Raw genomic sequence first — 16,824 nt, forward strand, 5'->3', positions numbered from 1 at the left:
CATGAAATAGGCCAAGGGAAGGGAGGGGGGGAAAATACTAACAAGAAAACTTGAAGCAAGCTGATCAAATAGAAGTGGGCATCAGAGAGTTGAGGAGCATAAACATAGCAAAGCACTTGCTTCAGCTTGCACGACTCTACAAGACAAGCAAGGCAGACTATTCAGAAGGCCCGTCAGGCCCTGAGGAGGCAGGTGTCTCCCCTYAGCATACACTAAATTTGAGATCTCCAGTCCCAGAAATTTTCTAGGCTGCCTCTCAGTCACTGATCCATCCCATTYCCAGGCAGGTGTCTATGACTCCGAAATGAAAATCTGCCTGTGGAGAATGACAACTATAACAGSCAAACTTTTTTTTGCAAAGATGAATGGGAGTGGGGAAGAGGGATGTGAGCTCTCGCTTCTCTGAGACAGGTTAAAGGAACACAGGATGGTGCAGAAGGGAACATCACCTGCCAAGTAGAATATGCCAAGCACCTTAACGCTAACTGACAGCCTTGTGAGATGAGCTGCTGAAGTGCCCTGGGGGGAAGGGAGGGAGTGGAAAGCAAATCGAGCTGACATGCATGCGGGAAGTGGAAAAGCACTAAGGGAGAATGAATTATTCCCTTTTACATTTTTATACATTGTGAAAAGACTAAATACAGAACATAGTTTCAAAAATAACATACTCCAAGTCCACTCCCAAAATTTTGAGGACAGAAGCTAATGGCATTAACTCATCCGTTTCCCTATTCTATCCCTATTCTAGAGATTAGATCTTGTTAGGCTCAAATTTTACTTCATCCTCACTATTCAGAGCAATCTCWCACACACAAAAAAAAGCAAAAAAAATTCATCGAGTTGCTTTGAAAAAAACACCTTGAGCGTGTCAGTAGAGGGATGGTTCCATCTGGCTCAACTTGTGTTTCAAYCAGATTTGCTCTTAAATGCCTTAGCTGCTAATTTAGCTGCTACATACTTATTTCTGTATTAACTCTCCCTCTACAGGTGTAAGGACCAGATGCATGTGGGACATAGCGTTCCACTCTCAGGCTAAGGACGGTCCTATCATTCTGGGAAATGACAGACCCCATTCTGCTGAAGAGCTTCAACATATATATCATTACCATGTCCCAAGCTATTGCTAGAGACAATTATTCTGAAAGCCAGCAGTGTATCTGGGGGCATTAGTATCTGCCCTGGAGTAATGGTGGGAGCTGAGCTAGATTTACAACAGACTACCAGGAATTCACTTAGTTATGCCATACGGAGCAGCAGGGTCATGCCAGGAACAGGAATACGTAGAGTGAAAGAGAGCAACTGACGCAAGGAAGTAAAGCTGTTGGTGACACATGGGTAGGCAATGTGACTACAGAGATGAGTAGAGCTTCTGAACTATTGAAATGCCACAACTGTGCCACACTGACTAGGAACAGGAGTGTTTCAGAGTAGGGGAAACTCAGTTCTCCAGTGACAGGAGAAAGCTAGAGCTCACCCTGGCGATAGGCGAGCTAGCAGGGACTGCTGAGTGTAACAGCACCTGGCTTGCGCTTAAGACATTTCAGTAGAACAGGCAACTGAAGTCATATTCAGTGCTCAAATTTGGCACAATCAGTATGTTATATTTTGATAGGTAAATCTCTCCTCTCTCCTGCCTCTTAGGCTTGGATCCAGAAGTCCTTAACTCCCAGTCTCCATGGGTTTCTTGCCATAGACCTATGTCCCCCTATACTGCTTTCCTGAACAGGACAGAGCTCCTCTGTCTGGTGGCAAGACACAATCAGTGTCCCCCCCCCCCGTAGTAATCCTGGAGAGTTAATGCCACCTCCTAGTTATGAATCATCTTCAAAACTCTACTGTTCTCAGGTCTCCAAGACATGTGGTCTAGATTTCCTGGCTCTATGATATAACATCTAAATACCTGCTCCACTGGCTCAATAACATCTGCTGCTTTCTCTGTAAACAAAATGAGACCTGATACAACTTGCTGTTAGCATCACCATAGCTGAAATGCCTGTTCCTACACTAGTCCTACACCAACAGAAGTAATGAGACAGTGAAAGAGCACAGGAATAAACAGCCCTCCTTTGGAGAGAAGTGCACTGCTCTGGAGAGTCAAATAAGTTCTTCTTAGCACTCAGATGGAAGCTGCACATCCAACCAGTCGAAAGGTTTGTTTCAAAGTCAAAAGGAAAATTTTCAGTGTTTGAGTTTAAATGGTCACTTCCATTTTTAAACTTGACRCATGTTTCAAGAAAGAGTTTTTTTTCAAAAAGAAGAAATAGCTAGAGAATAAACCTTTTCATTTGACCTGTTTCCCTCTCCCCTCAATTCAGCCATTGAACCAGAAAATAAATTAATTATTTGCACAATTCATCCACTTCTTTTTCTCCATTTCTTCCCCTGAACAGAAYACCCCTATGGATCCCTGGCTTATTTCCAGGCATATATGACGTTTCYAGTACTTCTACTCAGAAAATTTCTCCTACTACTCCCAAACTCTGTGCTCTATTCTCTATCATTTCTCAAACCTTGCACTCTGCCATTCTTCATCTCCGTCTGCCATTAACTGTGAAGCTGAAAGTAGACTTTTAAATAGCTTGGCTCTCTCTTGTGCGATTGCTATTTTACTTTGCAGTTTTGGTACATTTTCTAAACTGCCCTCCTGCTTTTCTCTTGCAAGCGGACTACTCCTATAAAAGACCGTATTGGTCAGTTTAGTTCAGATTTCTTCTATTTCCCATCTTGCAAACTATCAAGTCAACCACCCGAGACCCTGATACACTGAGCAGAGCGCCTTGCTGTGTTACAATTGCACTAGCTTGTGATGACCTAAGCATGAAGAACCCCTAGAACAGTCTCAGGCAATGCCACAGATTTCTTACCCATCTGTATTACCTCATGCCAACAGAAGAAGAAAACTAAACATGGCTAAACATTGCTCTAGGCTTATCATAGGCAAGAGCCAACTAATTWTCTTCTTACTCTCTTTCTGGAAAAGTAAAGCCTGAGCTGCATAGATTAATTCATTTAAGGATCTGCCCCATACTTTCTTGAAATCAATGCACAGATTCCCACAGACTCCCGTGACCCCCCTCCAAGTCATAGACGGCGTAAGAGGTGGTTGCTCTCCAGTGAAAACAGGATGATAARTCTATATTAAGCTTGCACAAGGTGGAAGCAACACTCAGGGCAGCTACATTCTTGTGTAGAGAGCAGGATAAAAATGAGCGAGTGTTTAAATAGTTTTGTGCATAGTGGAGTTGTGTGTGTGAACACAATCCACCGAGAACCAAGAGTTTTCTATGGATCAATTCATGTCCCCCACACTTCTGCCCCTGCTCATGACTCCTCACCTGGCATGTTCAACTCTACCACCACCTAGGGGAACCCAGCTTGTAGAGGCACAGCTGATCTAACTCTCGCTGGGTTATACACTGCTCCCAGGTGACTGTGAGTGCAATGGCAGACGTGATGTGGATGSGAAGACTCAAAGAAGCCATAATCCCCTCTTCCCATGACAGCCATCCAATTCTGGTGTATACTCAGACATATGACCACTTCCACCATATAGCAGGTAACTGCAGTGGCAGCGTACCTTCGTATCTAAAATACACAATTCCTGTGCACAGCTGTTCTTTAAACACTTTGCAACTAATGTCTTTGGCTCATTTATAACCACAACAGCAAGTCAGATCTCTCATAAGCAATGTGTAAGAACAGCAAGAAAGACCTTTGCTTAGAGTTCAAATTTATGGAAAAAGAGTGAGGTTTACTATTATTATTATTTTATCAACCCATAAGATGTATATTTCTTCTTTTGCTTGTTTTCTTTCTTGTTTTTACTGGAAATACTGTACTCTCACCTTGAAAATCTTAGGCTTATGACAAAACCAACCATAATTTGAAAAAGTAAAGTATTTTATTTATAACAGATGTTCACCTGGAGTTAGAATTATGTTACAATCTATTTAAAACACAAGGCTTTCCAAAAAATTGAATTATGTCTGCAAAGTTTTCTGAATGCCATCTTCTCAGTTTTCATCTTAAAGAAAGACTTAATCTAGAACTCCCCTTAGATAAAATTTTTAAAAAGGCAGAAAAAGAAAACAAACTCAAGTGAATTTGGTCCTTCTTTGAAATAAGTCTTCTCTTTGACCCCCAATACTCCCTATTTATTTTTTCTATTCTGAGAGAAAATGAAATGACTTTCATTCTGGCTCTATCAAAAAATCAATTATTTGAACAGCTTCAAATACAAAGTTATTTATTCTTTGCTCTTAACTGAACCCTACACGTTATTGCAAAAGATTAGTGTAGCATTCAGCTACATAACGTCATGTACATAATGTAAAGCTGATTCAGATTCTAACAAACTTACAGCCTCAACAATGAGAAACAACTTTTTTTTTCTTTTCTCTCATGAGAGGCAACATGCAGGTACCAGAGAATAGCAGGAAGAGTAGTATAAGTAGTGCCCTGTCTGAAACATGTTACTATTTTTACAGTATAAAAGTAATTGAAATTGTAATGGCTAGAGTTCTTAGAGCATTATCCTAGTACTGTATATAGGTTATAAAAGCCGAAAAATACACATAGAAAAGTCTAGCCTATCTAATTTGACAGAGTTTTCCAGTTCTATTCATGCTGCTGAGATTTTCTTTTTACTCCTGGAAACCTTTTAGCTATAATAATAAATGTTTAAAGGTTTATCCATATGTTGATCTATACTGATAAATACAAATACAGATACAACATACATGCCCAACACCTATCCACCCATATATTTGCATGAATGTGCCACTTTTCATTTTTGAGCTCAAAGARAAAATCATAAACATCAACATTGCCAAAAGACTGGCCCTAAAGAAGAGACCCCTCTTCATTTGAGCCTATGGAAAGTTATTAGGGTTCCTTAAAGCTTCCGAGCCTACAGCAGCTCACTCCTCCCATCTAGTGTCCTGAAAATCAACTGCACTGAAACAAGAGTCCAGTTTCACCTGCTGTTTTCAGAGCAGACTATCAGCTRGGCAAAGGGAAGCTGATCTGCAGCGATTTCTTTTTTTCCAGAAATTTAATTTAATTGCTATGCCAGCTCTTGCAATACCATCTGGAGGCCTTAACCTAATGTGCTGTACTTTTAAAATGCARCATTCTCTTCAAGAATTACACTGCATGAACTGCCCTCTGGTGTTACCTCGGAGGAAAAAAAAAATAAAAGATTGCTCTGGCATGTTACCATTGCCCCAAGTTCCCCCACGTACTTACTAGGAGACAGTGAACCGGGTTTCCTCTCAGATCAGTGTCTGGAGCCTGCAACAAGCTCCAGTCTCTCCCTTTATTGTAGGTGATGAAAGTTTTCACTTGGTTGTCAATCTTCTTGTTAGCCAAGAACATTCCCTTTATCCCTGCTACCTAGGAAAAATTGACATGGCTGAAAAATAGATTAAGCCGATGCACATGTGCTTATGTGTGTCCCTCTTGCCCTGTCAAATCCAACAGGGGTCTTGTGGCTATGTCAGTGAGACAGATGTCAGGGCAAGAATTGCCAAGGAGCATCAGAGGCTGGAGACAGGACCAGATAGGGTGGAAAGGTGACAGATGGGAGAGAAAGCTTKTATTTCAGAAGCAGCATGGGAACACGGTAAGATGTCAGTAACACTATCTGTAAAGTGACATTCTTTAAACTGGATAGGCATCCTTTCTCCTGAAAGATGAAATACATATAAGGCAATTATTCACCTCCTGCTGCATTAGCATGAAATAGCAGCAGTTTTGGCCTTGCAAAGAAAACAGCAATGCACACATACATATGCCATTTAGTGCTCCTGTTCTTATACAGTCTATTTAGGATCTTTTATCTAAGGATCTCAATGTGCTTCATAATGATGAGCATTTGAACATGATAATTTTGGGCATATAGGTATTTTTATCACAGTTCTGTATTTTGAAGCACCGCCGACTCACCCAAGACCACCCAGAATGCTAGCTGAAGAACCAGCAATGAGATCTTGATCCTTTTATTATTCCCAGTGTTTTACTCAGCAGCTTTACCAGAGGAGACCTGGAGAAGCATTTTGGAAAGATGTGATGTTAACAGACTCGCACTGGAATCAAGCCCAAAAGTGCCTCCACGAGAAGGAAAAAAAAATCAACCAAAAACCACAACTCACATTGCAAAATGTTCCTCATCTTCTCAGCACACTGAAAATCAATAGCTCAATAGCTGCTGCAGCTTGCTAATGAATTTGTTAGGCTGTCATTCTGCAACCTGAGTGCTACAATAAAAAGGGAAAAGAAATCAGGAGCAGGGGAGGAAGGCAAAAACTTTGTCTTCCATCAAGACTGCTAAGTCGTCCACCCCATTTCTTCTTGTGCTGCAGAACTGGTACACAGAATCACTTATCAAGCCTTTTTATTCATACAGGTTATTATTTGAGTGGCATCATGTGGCAATTGGTCACAGCAGATTCAGAGTTTGTTCTAGCCTCAGACGACTCACCTGCCTCAGCTGACATCTTCAGTTAAGGGACCCAGTTTGGTTGCTATCAGTGCCAGCAAGGACCTTACTGCTGTGYCACGGGACTATTAGTGTACAGTACAGTACACTGTATTCATTCTGAATAGCACTTTCTTTCTTGTATAATTGCAGTGAGGCAYTTTGAGGCCACTTAAAAGGCTTAGAAATGATTTGTTATAAGGGGCAGTAGTCYTTATTTAAAGGAATTAACTGATCTATAGTTAATATAAGCATAAATGATAGTATTTTAAATGTTCTAACTGTACTGTTTTTCCCATGTAACTAACTTTACAGAGTTTCTTTCACGTGATAGAAAGGCACTCTGATAAGAAAGAGGTACTATGTCTCCCAGCGGTACTGTACAAATAGCCAGGGCTGAAAAAATAACACTGTTCTTCCTTTGCTACCAGAGGCCGGAGCCAATAACTCCATTTCTTTGTTGTTGTACTGAAATAGTGGTATTATACTCCTTGTGAAATGCTAGTCATAAATGATTAAAAAACATTTTATTTATCAGATGATAAATGCACTCTGAAATCCCGTGAATTCTTCTTTTTTATGATTCTAGTCATGGGCTGGGACTCAGAGCCCTTTCCAGGGTAAGCAAAGTGTAAGTTATGCTGTCACTCTTGGACAGCTTTATCTTAAAAGAGACTGCACACAGTATATGTGGCTGCATGCTCTCAGTAGGAAGAGATGCACCTATTGCATATTCGCATCCATGACACACAACCCCAGCTGCTCACACAACCACGACAGAGAAAGCTCTGCATCCACAAGTTGTTGGAGTGACAMGCACTACGGTGATCCCCACAGAGGCTTTGTCGGCAATCCAAACACATATGCATTGTGTACAGTTGCTCTGTCTGCAAATGGGATGAAAGATTCACACAAGACACTCAAACATGTGACTTGAAATACTTTCTTCTCTTCCCATCACTAGCTTTGTACTCCAAGAATACACTTTCCATCAGAAATAATCCACACTGGTAAAAACAAGCAAGTCCCAGACACGGCAGACATACTTGATAGCTACAGACACATCTCCTCACAGTAGCTCTCTCCTCTAAAGATTTCAATTCCCTCTAAAACCTCTGGTCAAAATAAAAAATAAACAATTTATTCTAGTTTTTCCCCACACCACAGAGGCCAGCTATTACGATTTTGGACATGACTTCCCACAGGCAGGACTGTCTTGCTGCAGATTAGTCCAGCTGCAGAGTCACCTAGAGCCATATCATATTATTGGAGAGGTGCAGGAATTAGAGAGGGGCCAGTGTCTCCTGCTCTTCCCTTGCTCTTGGCAATGGTTTCTAGGATAGCCTCATTGCTACTGCAGACCCTCTGAACACTGCTTCTAGTGTGTTACTTATGCATTGGCATTAACAGGAGACAGGAAGAAGAGCAATTCTCATGTCATACCCTGTCGAAGAGGCAGGAAGGAGCCACACTGAGAGTGGGTCTCCTCATCCTCTGCAAGGTCCAGTAGTAGAATAGTCCACAGCCTAGAATAACAATCTCCCAGTGAAGGGCTCCTATTGACTTAAAGGGGAGACAATGGAGAACAGGRTGAGGCACCAGCACAGAACTACTATTTTCTCTTCACACCAATACAATTTCCTCTTGTGCAACATCAAGTAAATTTATCTTCAATGTAGATCTAGTTTAGGAGTCTATGCACACAAACACATTAACTACAACGCAAMCAGATGAACCTAAGAAGCACATCCATACAGAGACATGTACCTGCCTTCTCCTGGCGTCGTTTTCTCAAACAATCTTTCTTTTCTAAATATACTGCTGTTACCACACAAGAACTGATTTTGCAATCTCTCCATTACTTTTTAATTCATCTATGGGTTTTCTCCTTCTCTCTTATTCGTCTCCATTTATCCCTAAATATTCATCATTTGTAACAATCTTACTGGGACAATCACACTGGATGGCTTTCTGTTCCCTTCCAGCTAGAATACCAAATTTAAAGGAAGTTTTGTGCCAGGTTCAGTGTCAGCCAATATTCTTTCTATCTAGATAATCAGCAGACATGACGCTACAAGTCTGATCCCATCAATTTCAACCTGGGTTACTGTGTATTGTCAGCCTAATAAAACAGAGGCTTTCCTTTCCCCCGGCATGTAGGACACCTTTACATAATGCAGTGAAACCGCTTCTCAAGCTGACGGTAATAAGAGGCAACAGCCTTTCCATGGGCTGCCAGCATTGCAGACAGATTAACAGTAAAAACCTCCAAATGTCTGGGAAGTGCCAGTGCCCATCCTCCTGCAATTCATATGCAATTATGCACAACACTTTGGCTTTCTGTTTGCATATTCCAAGGTGGTTTCCAAGAAGATGGCAGCTGAAGGTAACCTGGGTAGCAGAGCTAATATCCAGGTGGTGAAGGAGAAATAAAGGAATCATCTTGTTTTTCAGAGGAACTCAGAACTAGTTTATGGCTTTTATTCTAAATGGTCAGAAAAACACCTGGAAGATATCTGAATAAAGTTGATCCTCCTAACAACAACTGAGGATCCAATCTCTATCAGCTAAAGCACTATCTCCACAAACAAGACAGGCAGCAGAGCAAGAGAAGCATAAGAGCATATTAAAAGTCTTGTTCTTAGGTTCAGTAATCATAGAAGACAATTTAAGTTGGCCTTCTTACAGGTAAGTTTTGGTGGACTGCACTTGTAAAGAAAAGGCTCAGGGTAAAGGGAACTTCAAGATGAGGTAGAAGTGTTTGCTTATGCAATCACCCAGGAGAGCCTATCTAAARTTACTTCAATTCCCAGAATAACTCAAGATGGGCAGGATGACAAAGGTGGCTGAAAACTGCTGCCTCTTCTTTTTCTCAGAAGTGCAATAAAAACTTCAGAGTATTAGGAGTCTTCAGAGCCACAGGTTGGACTAATGGGGGCTCAGGGCACTAAAGGCAGCAGGATTCTGGCTGAGAAACTCAAAGTTCCTCTCTGTTCCACTACATCTTCTACCGTATGTCTTCCTGCGCAGACATGTGCTCTTCTTCATCTGAGACCTACATGAGAGTACACCAGTGAATCTGTTTGTACTATCAGGCTGCTCCAAACTTACACATCTGTGCAAAACCTGGCCTTGGAATTCAGCTGATTGCATTGAGATCCTTGAATAAAAGGAGGGGAAAACTGTGTTTAGCCACTAGAGCCATAAGGCTCTGTTATTCACATGCATACTATGAGTGTGATGTGCAAGAAGACAACGGTATTCGTGTCACGTGAACTCTTGAGTTGAGAATGAGACATTTGGAGTTATGACATACCTCATAGAGGTCAATCATCACATTCCCTTCCAGCCCTTGACTACTCTTGACATTTTCCAAGGCCAGGGTGAAGTACTCCCCTCGGGTGTCGGAAATATACAGGTTGTACGTATCATTCTGGTTCCACTCTTGAACAGCTGCAAACACCTGATTCTCATCTGTGCTGATAACATGCATGTCCTGAGAAAAGAAAACAGGAGTGTTACTAGAAGGAGATCTGCTCTGTCATTTTGAAGGGCACCACCATTATTGTGGAGGAGCAAGAGATGTATTTAGGCTGAAGTTTAATCAGAGACTGTACRCAACACTGGAAAGCAGAGAATTCCACCCACACGTGCTTTCTTCTGCCAATTTTCAAAGTGATAATTAACTGATGAAGTGTTATTTGAACATTTATATTGGCAATATAGCATTATACTGCAGCACTTCTCTTCCCTACCGAAATTTTCATTTAATGAGTATTGTGGGTGAGGGATGCTGTTTGGCAACTAAATGATTTTACTTGTAATTGTGAAATCAGAGATATTAAAAATGCTTTTTTTAAAAGAAAAAAAAAGAAAGAAAAAAGCAGCATCAGAAACATCTGCTTCTTACATAGTTCCTAGACACCAAGTGTGAATGGGAACTAATACATGAAGGATCTACTGGGGTGATCTGCAGCCAGTGCCGCTGTTATTTATTATTTTTAGTACCTGTCACCTAGGAGAGCGGGCCACTGTGCTGAACACAACAATACAACAGAAAGACAACTCCAAAGCTCACTAGATTCAAAGAGCAGAACGGTAGTTAGGCCATTAGCTTTATGCGTGAGATTTTCCTTTTCTTTTCTGTATTTGTTCCACGTGCAACAGCAGGCAGAAAGCAATGAAAAAGAGTATAATTGAAAACAAATTCTATTAAACCTGATTCGCTCTTCCATTGCCAGGAGAAATCATCACCTCAAAAGCTACTAGTGGGGAGATAGTTATAATGAAATTCCCAGGCTCTATCTGCRCAGTACAGGAACCCTGAGTTCCTTGGTGCCTTAAAAATCTGCGGAGTTAGGAAAAGAAATGCAGATTCTGTGATTCCCAAAAGAGTCAGYTGTTCTATCTGCTTTGGGCAGATATCCCAAAGCTGTTTTGCTTCCGTGAATCAGCCAGAGTTTTCTGTATGCAAAACTGGAAACTTAATCAGAAGAGACATTCTTTGGAAACTGATGCTACTTCTTTCTAGTAATAATAATCTTTGACAATTTGCTTTCTTACGGATATTTAGGGGGGGTTACTCCTCCAGATGGAGGCCTGTAATATAAAAGATGAAAAATAATATGGCGAAGAAATCTGATTTATAAATTTTAAGTGGATCCACTATCAATTAAAGATTCAGAACAGTTGCCTGTTCATCCAGATCCAGATCTGAGTATCAGAGTGGATGGATATTCACTTGATTTACTTGCTTCTTTGTGCTGCAGTAAAAAGTACCCCATAAAATGGCCTGATTTTGTGGAGGAACAGATTGGGTCAATTCCTGAGGTGATAGGAAAGGTAATATAAGTCCCACTGGCTCCTACTAATTGTGATTGTGAACAGATATCCTCTCTCCACTATAGCTCTGCAGTTGTACAGCTGTACAGCTCTACTCTCTCTGCAGCTGTGCTAGTAGAAGTTACTGCTGCATCTGCTTTTCAGAGGCTTTGCTTCAGACTGTCACCCTAGTCAACATGCTGGTAGAGTTTTATGAGTAGGTTTTCCTAATGTGCTTCAGCAGCATCAGGTAGTAGAGCTCTGATCTCCAGCTTAAGCTTTTGTATGTATCCATAAACATGGACAGACCTCTCTGTGGAAACACAGATTATAAGCAAAATTTCAATATACAATTTCATTAACTTATCACTTGAATCAATAGTTTTGTAATACCTAGAGGACAGAGGTAAGAAGATATTTTGATCAACACCAAGGAAAACCAAAGGCAATCTCATAAAAGTTGAACAGGCAAATAAGATAATTTATTCACTAGATTCTTCCTGAGTTTTGATCAGATAGTGATGTAGGATGGAAGTCTAAGATGATCTCAGTAAAACTGAGGGAATTTAACCCTGGAGAAGCACAGACAGACAAAGCTGGCATAACAGATATAGTGCAGAAAGTCAAAAATAATATTCCAACTACTTACCTTTGTGGATCAGTTAACTTTTCCTCTAAATAYGGCCTTGCCCAACAGATGTACGGACAATGCAACACTTTAATAGAAGGGAACCATTCTGTGAGTGTCAAACATGTCTTTGAACAACATCAGCGATTTTTCGTTTCCATGTTGGGAAAATCAGTATTAACTAGCAGATCACGTTCACTCCTAACATCTGAGCCAGTTATATGTACCAGCACAAATCCTATCATGGGAGTGTCATGTTTTGAAAACTAATGTTCTGGACTTTCTAGCTCATGCACTAGGAGAGAAGAACGGTCAGGAGATAGAAACCTCTAAATTATTGGCTGTTATTTCCAATCTATACCTGAACCTGTAATTCTGCAGAATCATCTGCTAGAAAACTTTTGTCATTTCTCAGTAATGATGCAAGTGCCAAGGTTTCTCCATCACAGTAAAGAGTGAATCTTAAAGAAGAGCTGAAGCTTAAACATGGAGAATGGTTGAATTCTTCTTCAGACTAGAGTTGAGGTCACAGAAAAGAGGCAACTGATACAGGATGAGCAAGATTTGCTTACCTATGGTAGTGAAAATCTAACACGATACAGTCAAGTTAAGTGCACACAGGGCCTCTGTCGAAGGCTATTTTTTGGAGAAAGTCATTCAATTTAACATCTAGATCTCCAAAGTGTGCTGCCAAGGCTGCAATCGGTGTGTAGTTCCAGGCTGCTGCTCTTCTCTTCCAAATAAGGTCTGGAGCACTGACAAAGGCTTTCTCTCCCTTTCCACCATCCACTTTCCGGCCTTGCTCTACCAAAAGTAAAGCTGGAATAAATTGACTCTACAGTTCAGTGGGAAGGAGAAAAGACTGAATTTTCAAACTTTCTTGCCAACTACATGAAAAATTACATTGGCAAAAGGTCTTTTCTGGTAGAAGGCATCATCTATTGTGGATTTCTGGAAAAAGCTCATTGTTTTTCCAGCAACAAACTATCTTTAGGCTTCTTCTCCACAAGCAGATAGTTTACACTCATTTTATGAGGTTTTCTTTATTGGCCCCAACATATCACACCATGCTGATATATTGAGAGCATCAGCTATGCCACAAGGAATACCATTCCCCTGCAAGTAATAAGCAAATCAGTCATCCTAGCAGACCAATCTTTTCTTTTTTTTCTCTCCCTTTTCTTTTCTTTTCTTTTTTTTTTTTTAGTGGGCCAAGTGCTTTGAGGGAGGAATATTACCAAAAAATGGCATTCATCCTCATCCTGATATGGAGTAAGAGCTTCACTAAACCCTTCTCTGCTCCAACAGAAATTTATTTTACCGCCCTACAAAAGAGAAGATAAAAGGAAAGTGGAGAAAGGCAACTTATACATCCATTGCCATCTTTAGGAGCTCCTCATGCGTCTGTCCACAGAGAGCCTGAGCATTCCTCCCTCTGCTCCAGTACATGAGGAAGTACATTAGTATGCAGCTCTGCCATCTGTCCTTCTTGTCTTTCCAAAGACAAAAGAGCACAATACTGTGCACGGGTTTGATCAAATGTCTACCGAGATAACTAAAGACTAAGGCTTTCTGAATCACTAAATTTGCTTCAGGTGTGCTTTTTGCACTTGGTCAGAGAACTTTTCTTCTTGGTAAGTTAAAAATGCAAGGTTATGTTATGTCTGTTTTATCCCATCCATTACTGGGACTGTTCACTGTTTTTAAGGTCTGTATTTCAGGATTTCAGGTTGTTTTTATATTTTTTTGGTTATTGCTTCTTCCATCAGGGTGTGCATTCTAAGGTTAAAAGATCATGGATTTAAAATGGAGGTAGCATAACCCTAGTCAWTCCAGCACCAGTTTAAGGACATGTCTTCTTTTTAAGAGACATTGCTTGCTTTGCCTCTATATTCACAAATGTCTGCCCTATGCACTGGTCTAAAATGCAGCAATTTTGAGAATCCTGTGTGTACGCTTAAGGTGCATATTGTTATTGTCACAAATGATTCTAATAAGCTACACCATAAAGTCTATATCAGAGTCCATATCATGGTGCTGTGACACAGAATAGCAGTAGCAACCCACTGCAGGAATTAACAGATCTCAATAAAGGTCATTGCAGGGTTAATACAACCTGTATAAAAATGTACAGAGATATTCTCATATGGGAGATAGTTCTAAGTTCACTCAGGTTTTTTACACAAACTTGCTACCAGGCCAACAATTAGTGCCTGTAGCAAGAATATTTTGGGTTTGGTTTGCTATAGGCCATTCCTGCCTGAAAAGCAGTGTCACCTGCACAAGCAGTCCTGCCACACTCCTCCAGTTCAGGAGGGACATGCCAAGGTAAAGAGCTTGATATTTCAGTCTTGAGTTCCAGAAGTCACTTAGCACTGTTTACCATGTTTGGTCCCACTTTCTTAGCAGAAGGAGATAAAAGAGAATTTAGGCATAAAAGGAGCTGTTTGTTTYGATTCCTTTGAATAGTACAGTGCTTTGTGCATTTTTAATAAAAGCAGCTATCTTGCTTTGATAACAGCCTCCCAGACAGCCACAGTTCTATTGTAGCTCCTTCCAGGCCAAACGCAGCTCTTCAGCCTTTGAAGATATTCTGAGCTTGTGACAACGCATTGTATCTCCTTAAATATCTGCCCCTTTCTTTGGGTCAAATAATACAAATTTATTGCTTCCCATTCACAGAGAACAAATTGAAATTTAGTAGTAGTGCATTCTCTCTCTCTCTCTCTCTCTCTCTCTCTCACTCACTCCCTCTCCCCCCGGAGATGGTGGACAGTTGGAGAAACAAATGTGGACATAAAGGAGGCAACCATCTCGAAACATGCAGTCTCTTTACAGATGGTCTTAATCAACTGTAAATGACAATTCTGGTTGGGCATTGCAACAACTGTCCTAAAAATGCAGTTCCTTTGCTAAGGAAATACTATTTCAAATAAACACCTGCTTAAATTTGATCTGTATTGGCAGAGTAATTCCTGCTTGCACAGAAGTTTTAAATCATGCTTTAGAGTAATACTTTTAAACATGACTGAAGSTTTGGGACAGTCAGAGTTTAACACAAAATACAGGGTTTGCCTAGGCATGTAGAAACAGCTACACTGGGAATTAATTTCCCAAATCTGTATATCTTCTAGGAAAAAAAAGTGCATTGATCTTTGTTGAAAAGAATTTATCAAAGTTATCTTACACAGGCTAGGTCTTCTATGTCTTGTGGCTTCTGGTAGGGTCCACAAAATCCTGTAAGCTTGGGTTTTTGGTTGATGTAAACAGGAACAAGGCAATGGCAGAGCAGGCTAGGTATGGCTTTGAAGGTATGGGTTTGAGCTGCAGTCTGGACATATGATGAAAATTGCCTCCAGTTAATCCACTATAAATGGATCAGTAGGGGTGAGGAGTCAAAGATAGCCAGCTGTAACAATAGCCAAATTATCTCTTTGAAAACTTCCATCTTCAAAACCTGGTATTCTTTCAACTTCTGGGTATGGGCTGACCTTGCACTTGTTTTACTTTCGTTTGGCATTTCCAGAAGTTAACCAGGGATTGTCATTTGCCTTCAGATGTTAGATCTTGCATAGAAATCACAGGATCATTTCCCRCCTTTGAGCTTACGTTTCATTAAAGCCATACTATCAAGAAATAGAGGACTCTTAAAAAAACATTCTCTGTCTTTATTTTGAAAGTCATTAGAAGCCCAGCTGCAAAACCATGATTTCTTCAAAATGGAGCACTTTTTCCTCTCCTGACACATTTTAGATAGGTCTCAAAAAATTCAACTCCTAAAAGCAGCAATATCCTTTCAAGCTTCAATGCTAATTCATCATTGTTCTTAATTAGGGAATATATGGAACAGACACACAAAGAATCTCTTTACTTGGTTCCCATTAAAATCTACTAATGAGGCAAAGCACAAAAAGTGACCCACACAGGACAGGAGCAGAAAAATGGGATTTTAAGACCAAAGAGAACATCCTCAAAACACTGTTAGCTAATCATAATGAAATAAGAACTGACAAGGACCATGGCATCAGTCTACATTTCACGCTGACGCCTTTGACTGCCAAAGCGCTGACTTTGTTTCGAGTTCTTTCTACTTAACAAATGTTCTCCTGAAGAAGAATGACACTTTCATTCATTGTAGCTCTCCCTGTGATCACTCATAGGATTCAATAATTTCTGAACAATCAAAATATCTCTAGGTACATAGAAGCATTCCAGCATACCTTGGGCAAGGAATACTTTGGCAGCTTCATCTGTGCAAATGCATTCCTCCTATAAGAAACGTAATAATGCGGTCTTCCTCCTGATGTCAACTATGAGAGAAGCAGGCAAGTTATCATCAGGTTTTTTTAGAGTCTTTTTTTATTAGCATGGAAAACATCAAGCAAAAACAGCCAAGACAAATACCACGGAATTGATAGCAGTGGCTTAAAATTGTTGTACTGTGGTAAGTGATAAACAACCATTAATCAAACCAACAGTGGCTTAAAAAAAACAGAGTAAGAGAAATCCCACTTTCTGTGAAGACAGAGGCCAGAATTTCAGGTGAAAGCCTGGGGAAGGTGAAGTCCTGGCTTAATTTAGGCCATTTATACTCCCTTTGCCTCACCACAAAACGGTCTGCTCTTTGCAGAGCTGCCACGTATGTTACTGGTTAGATCAGCAGATTGGCAGATAAGATGCTTGATTTCTATTTCTATCTGGCTCTGGTTCTGTGTGGCCTGCACAAGCCACCATTTGCATGTGTTTCCAGATCAGTTAAGTATTCACTGTTCCTGAAGATAGGAGAAGCTGTGGTGATTTGGTGTTTCTGTGAATCAGGCTATTTAGATGTCTGAATACTAATTCCAATACCTTGAAAATGCTGTTTTAAAGTGATGAGTTGCTTCATTTTCTTCCA

General features: G+C 40.5%; 1 protein-coding gene across 1 annotated transcript in view; it reads right to left on the reverse strand.

The window, feature by feature from the left end:
- The window catches only part of LOC146601361 (VPS10 domain-containing receptor SorCS1-like), a 303,293-nt gene that overhangs the window by 59,026 nt on the left and 227,443 nt on the right, over positions 1-16,824 (reverse strand). Inside the window, exons 9-11 of the mRNA XM_085308294.1 lie at positions 16,148-16,237; positions 9,795-9,974; positions 5,248-5,394 (exon numbers count right to left, since the gene is read on the reverse strand). Of these exons, the coding sequence (XP_085164420.1) occupies positions 5,248-5,394; positions 9,795-9,974; positions 16,148-16,237 (417 nt within the window). The remainder of the gene's footprint in view (positions 1-5,247; positions 5,395-9,794; positions 9,975-16,147; positions 16,238-16,824) is intronic.

The sequence above is a fragment of the Rhea americana genome, unplaced genomic scaffold (assembly GCF_003343005.1).
Source record: "Rhea americana isolate MKP2758 unplaced genomic scaffold, rheAme1 scaffold_104, whole genome shotgun sequence".
In the NCBI taxonomy this organism is placed as follows: Eukaryota; Metazoa; Chordata; class Aves; order Rheiformes; family Rheidae; genus Rhea; species Rhea americana.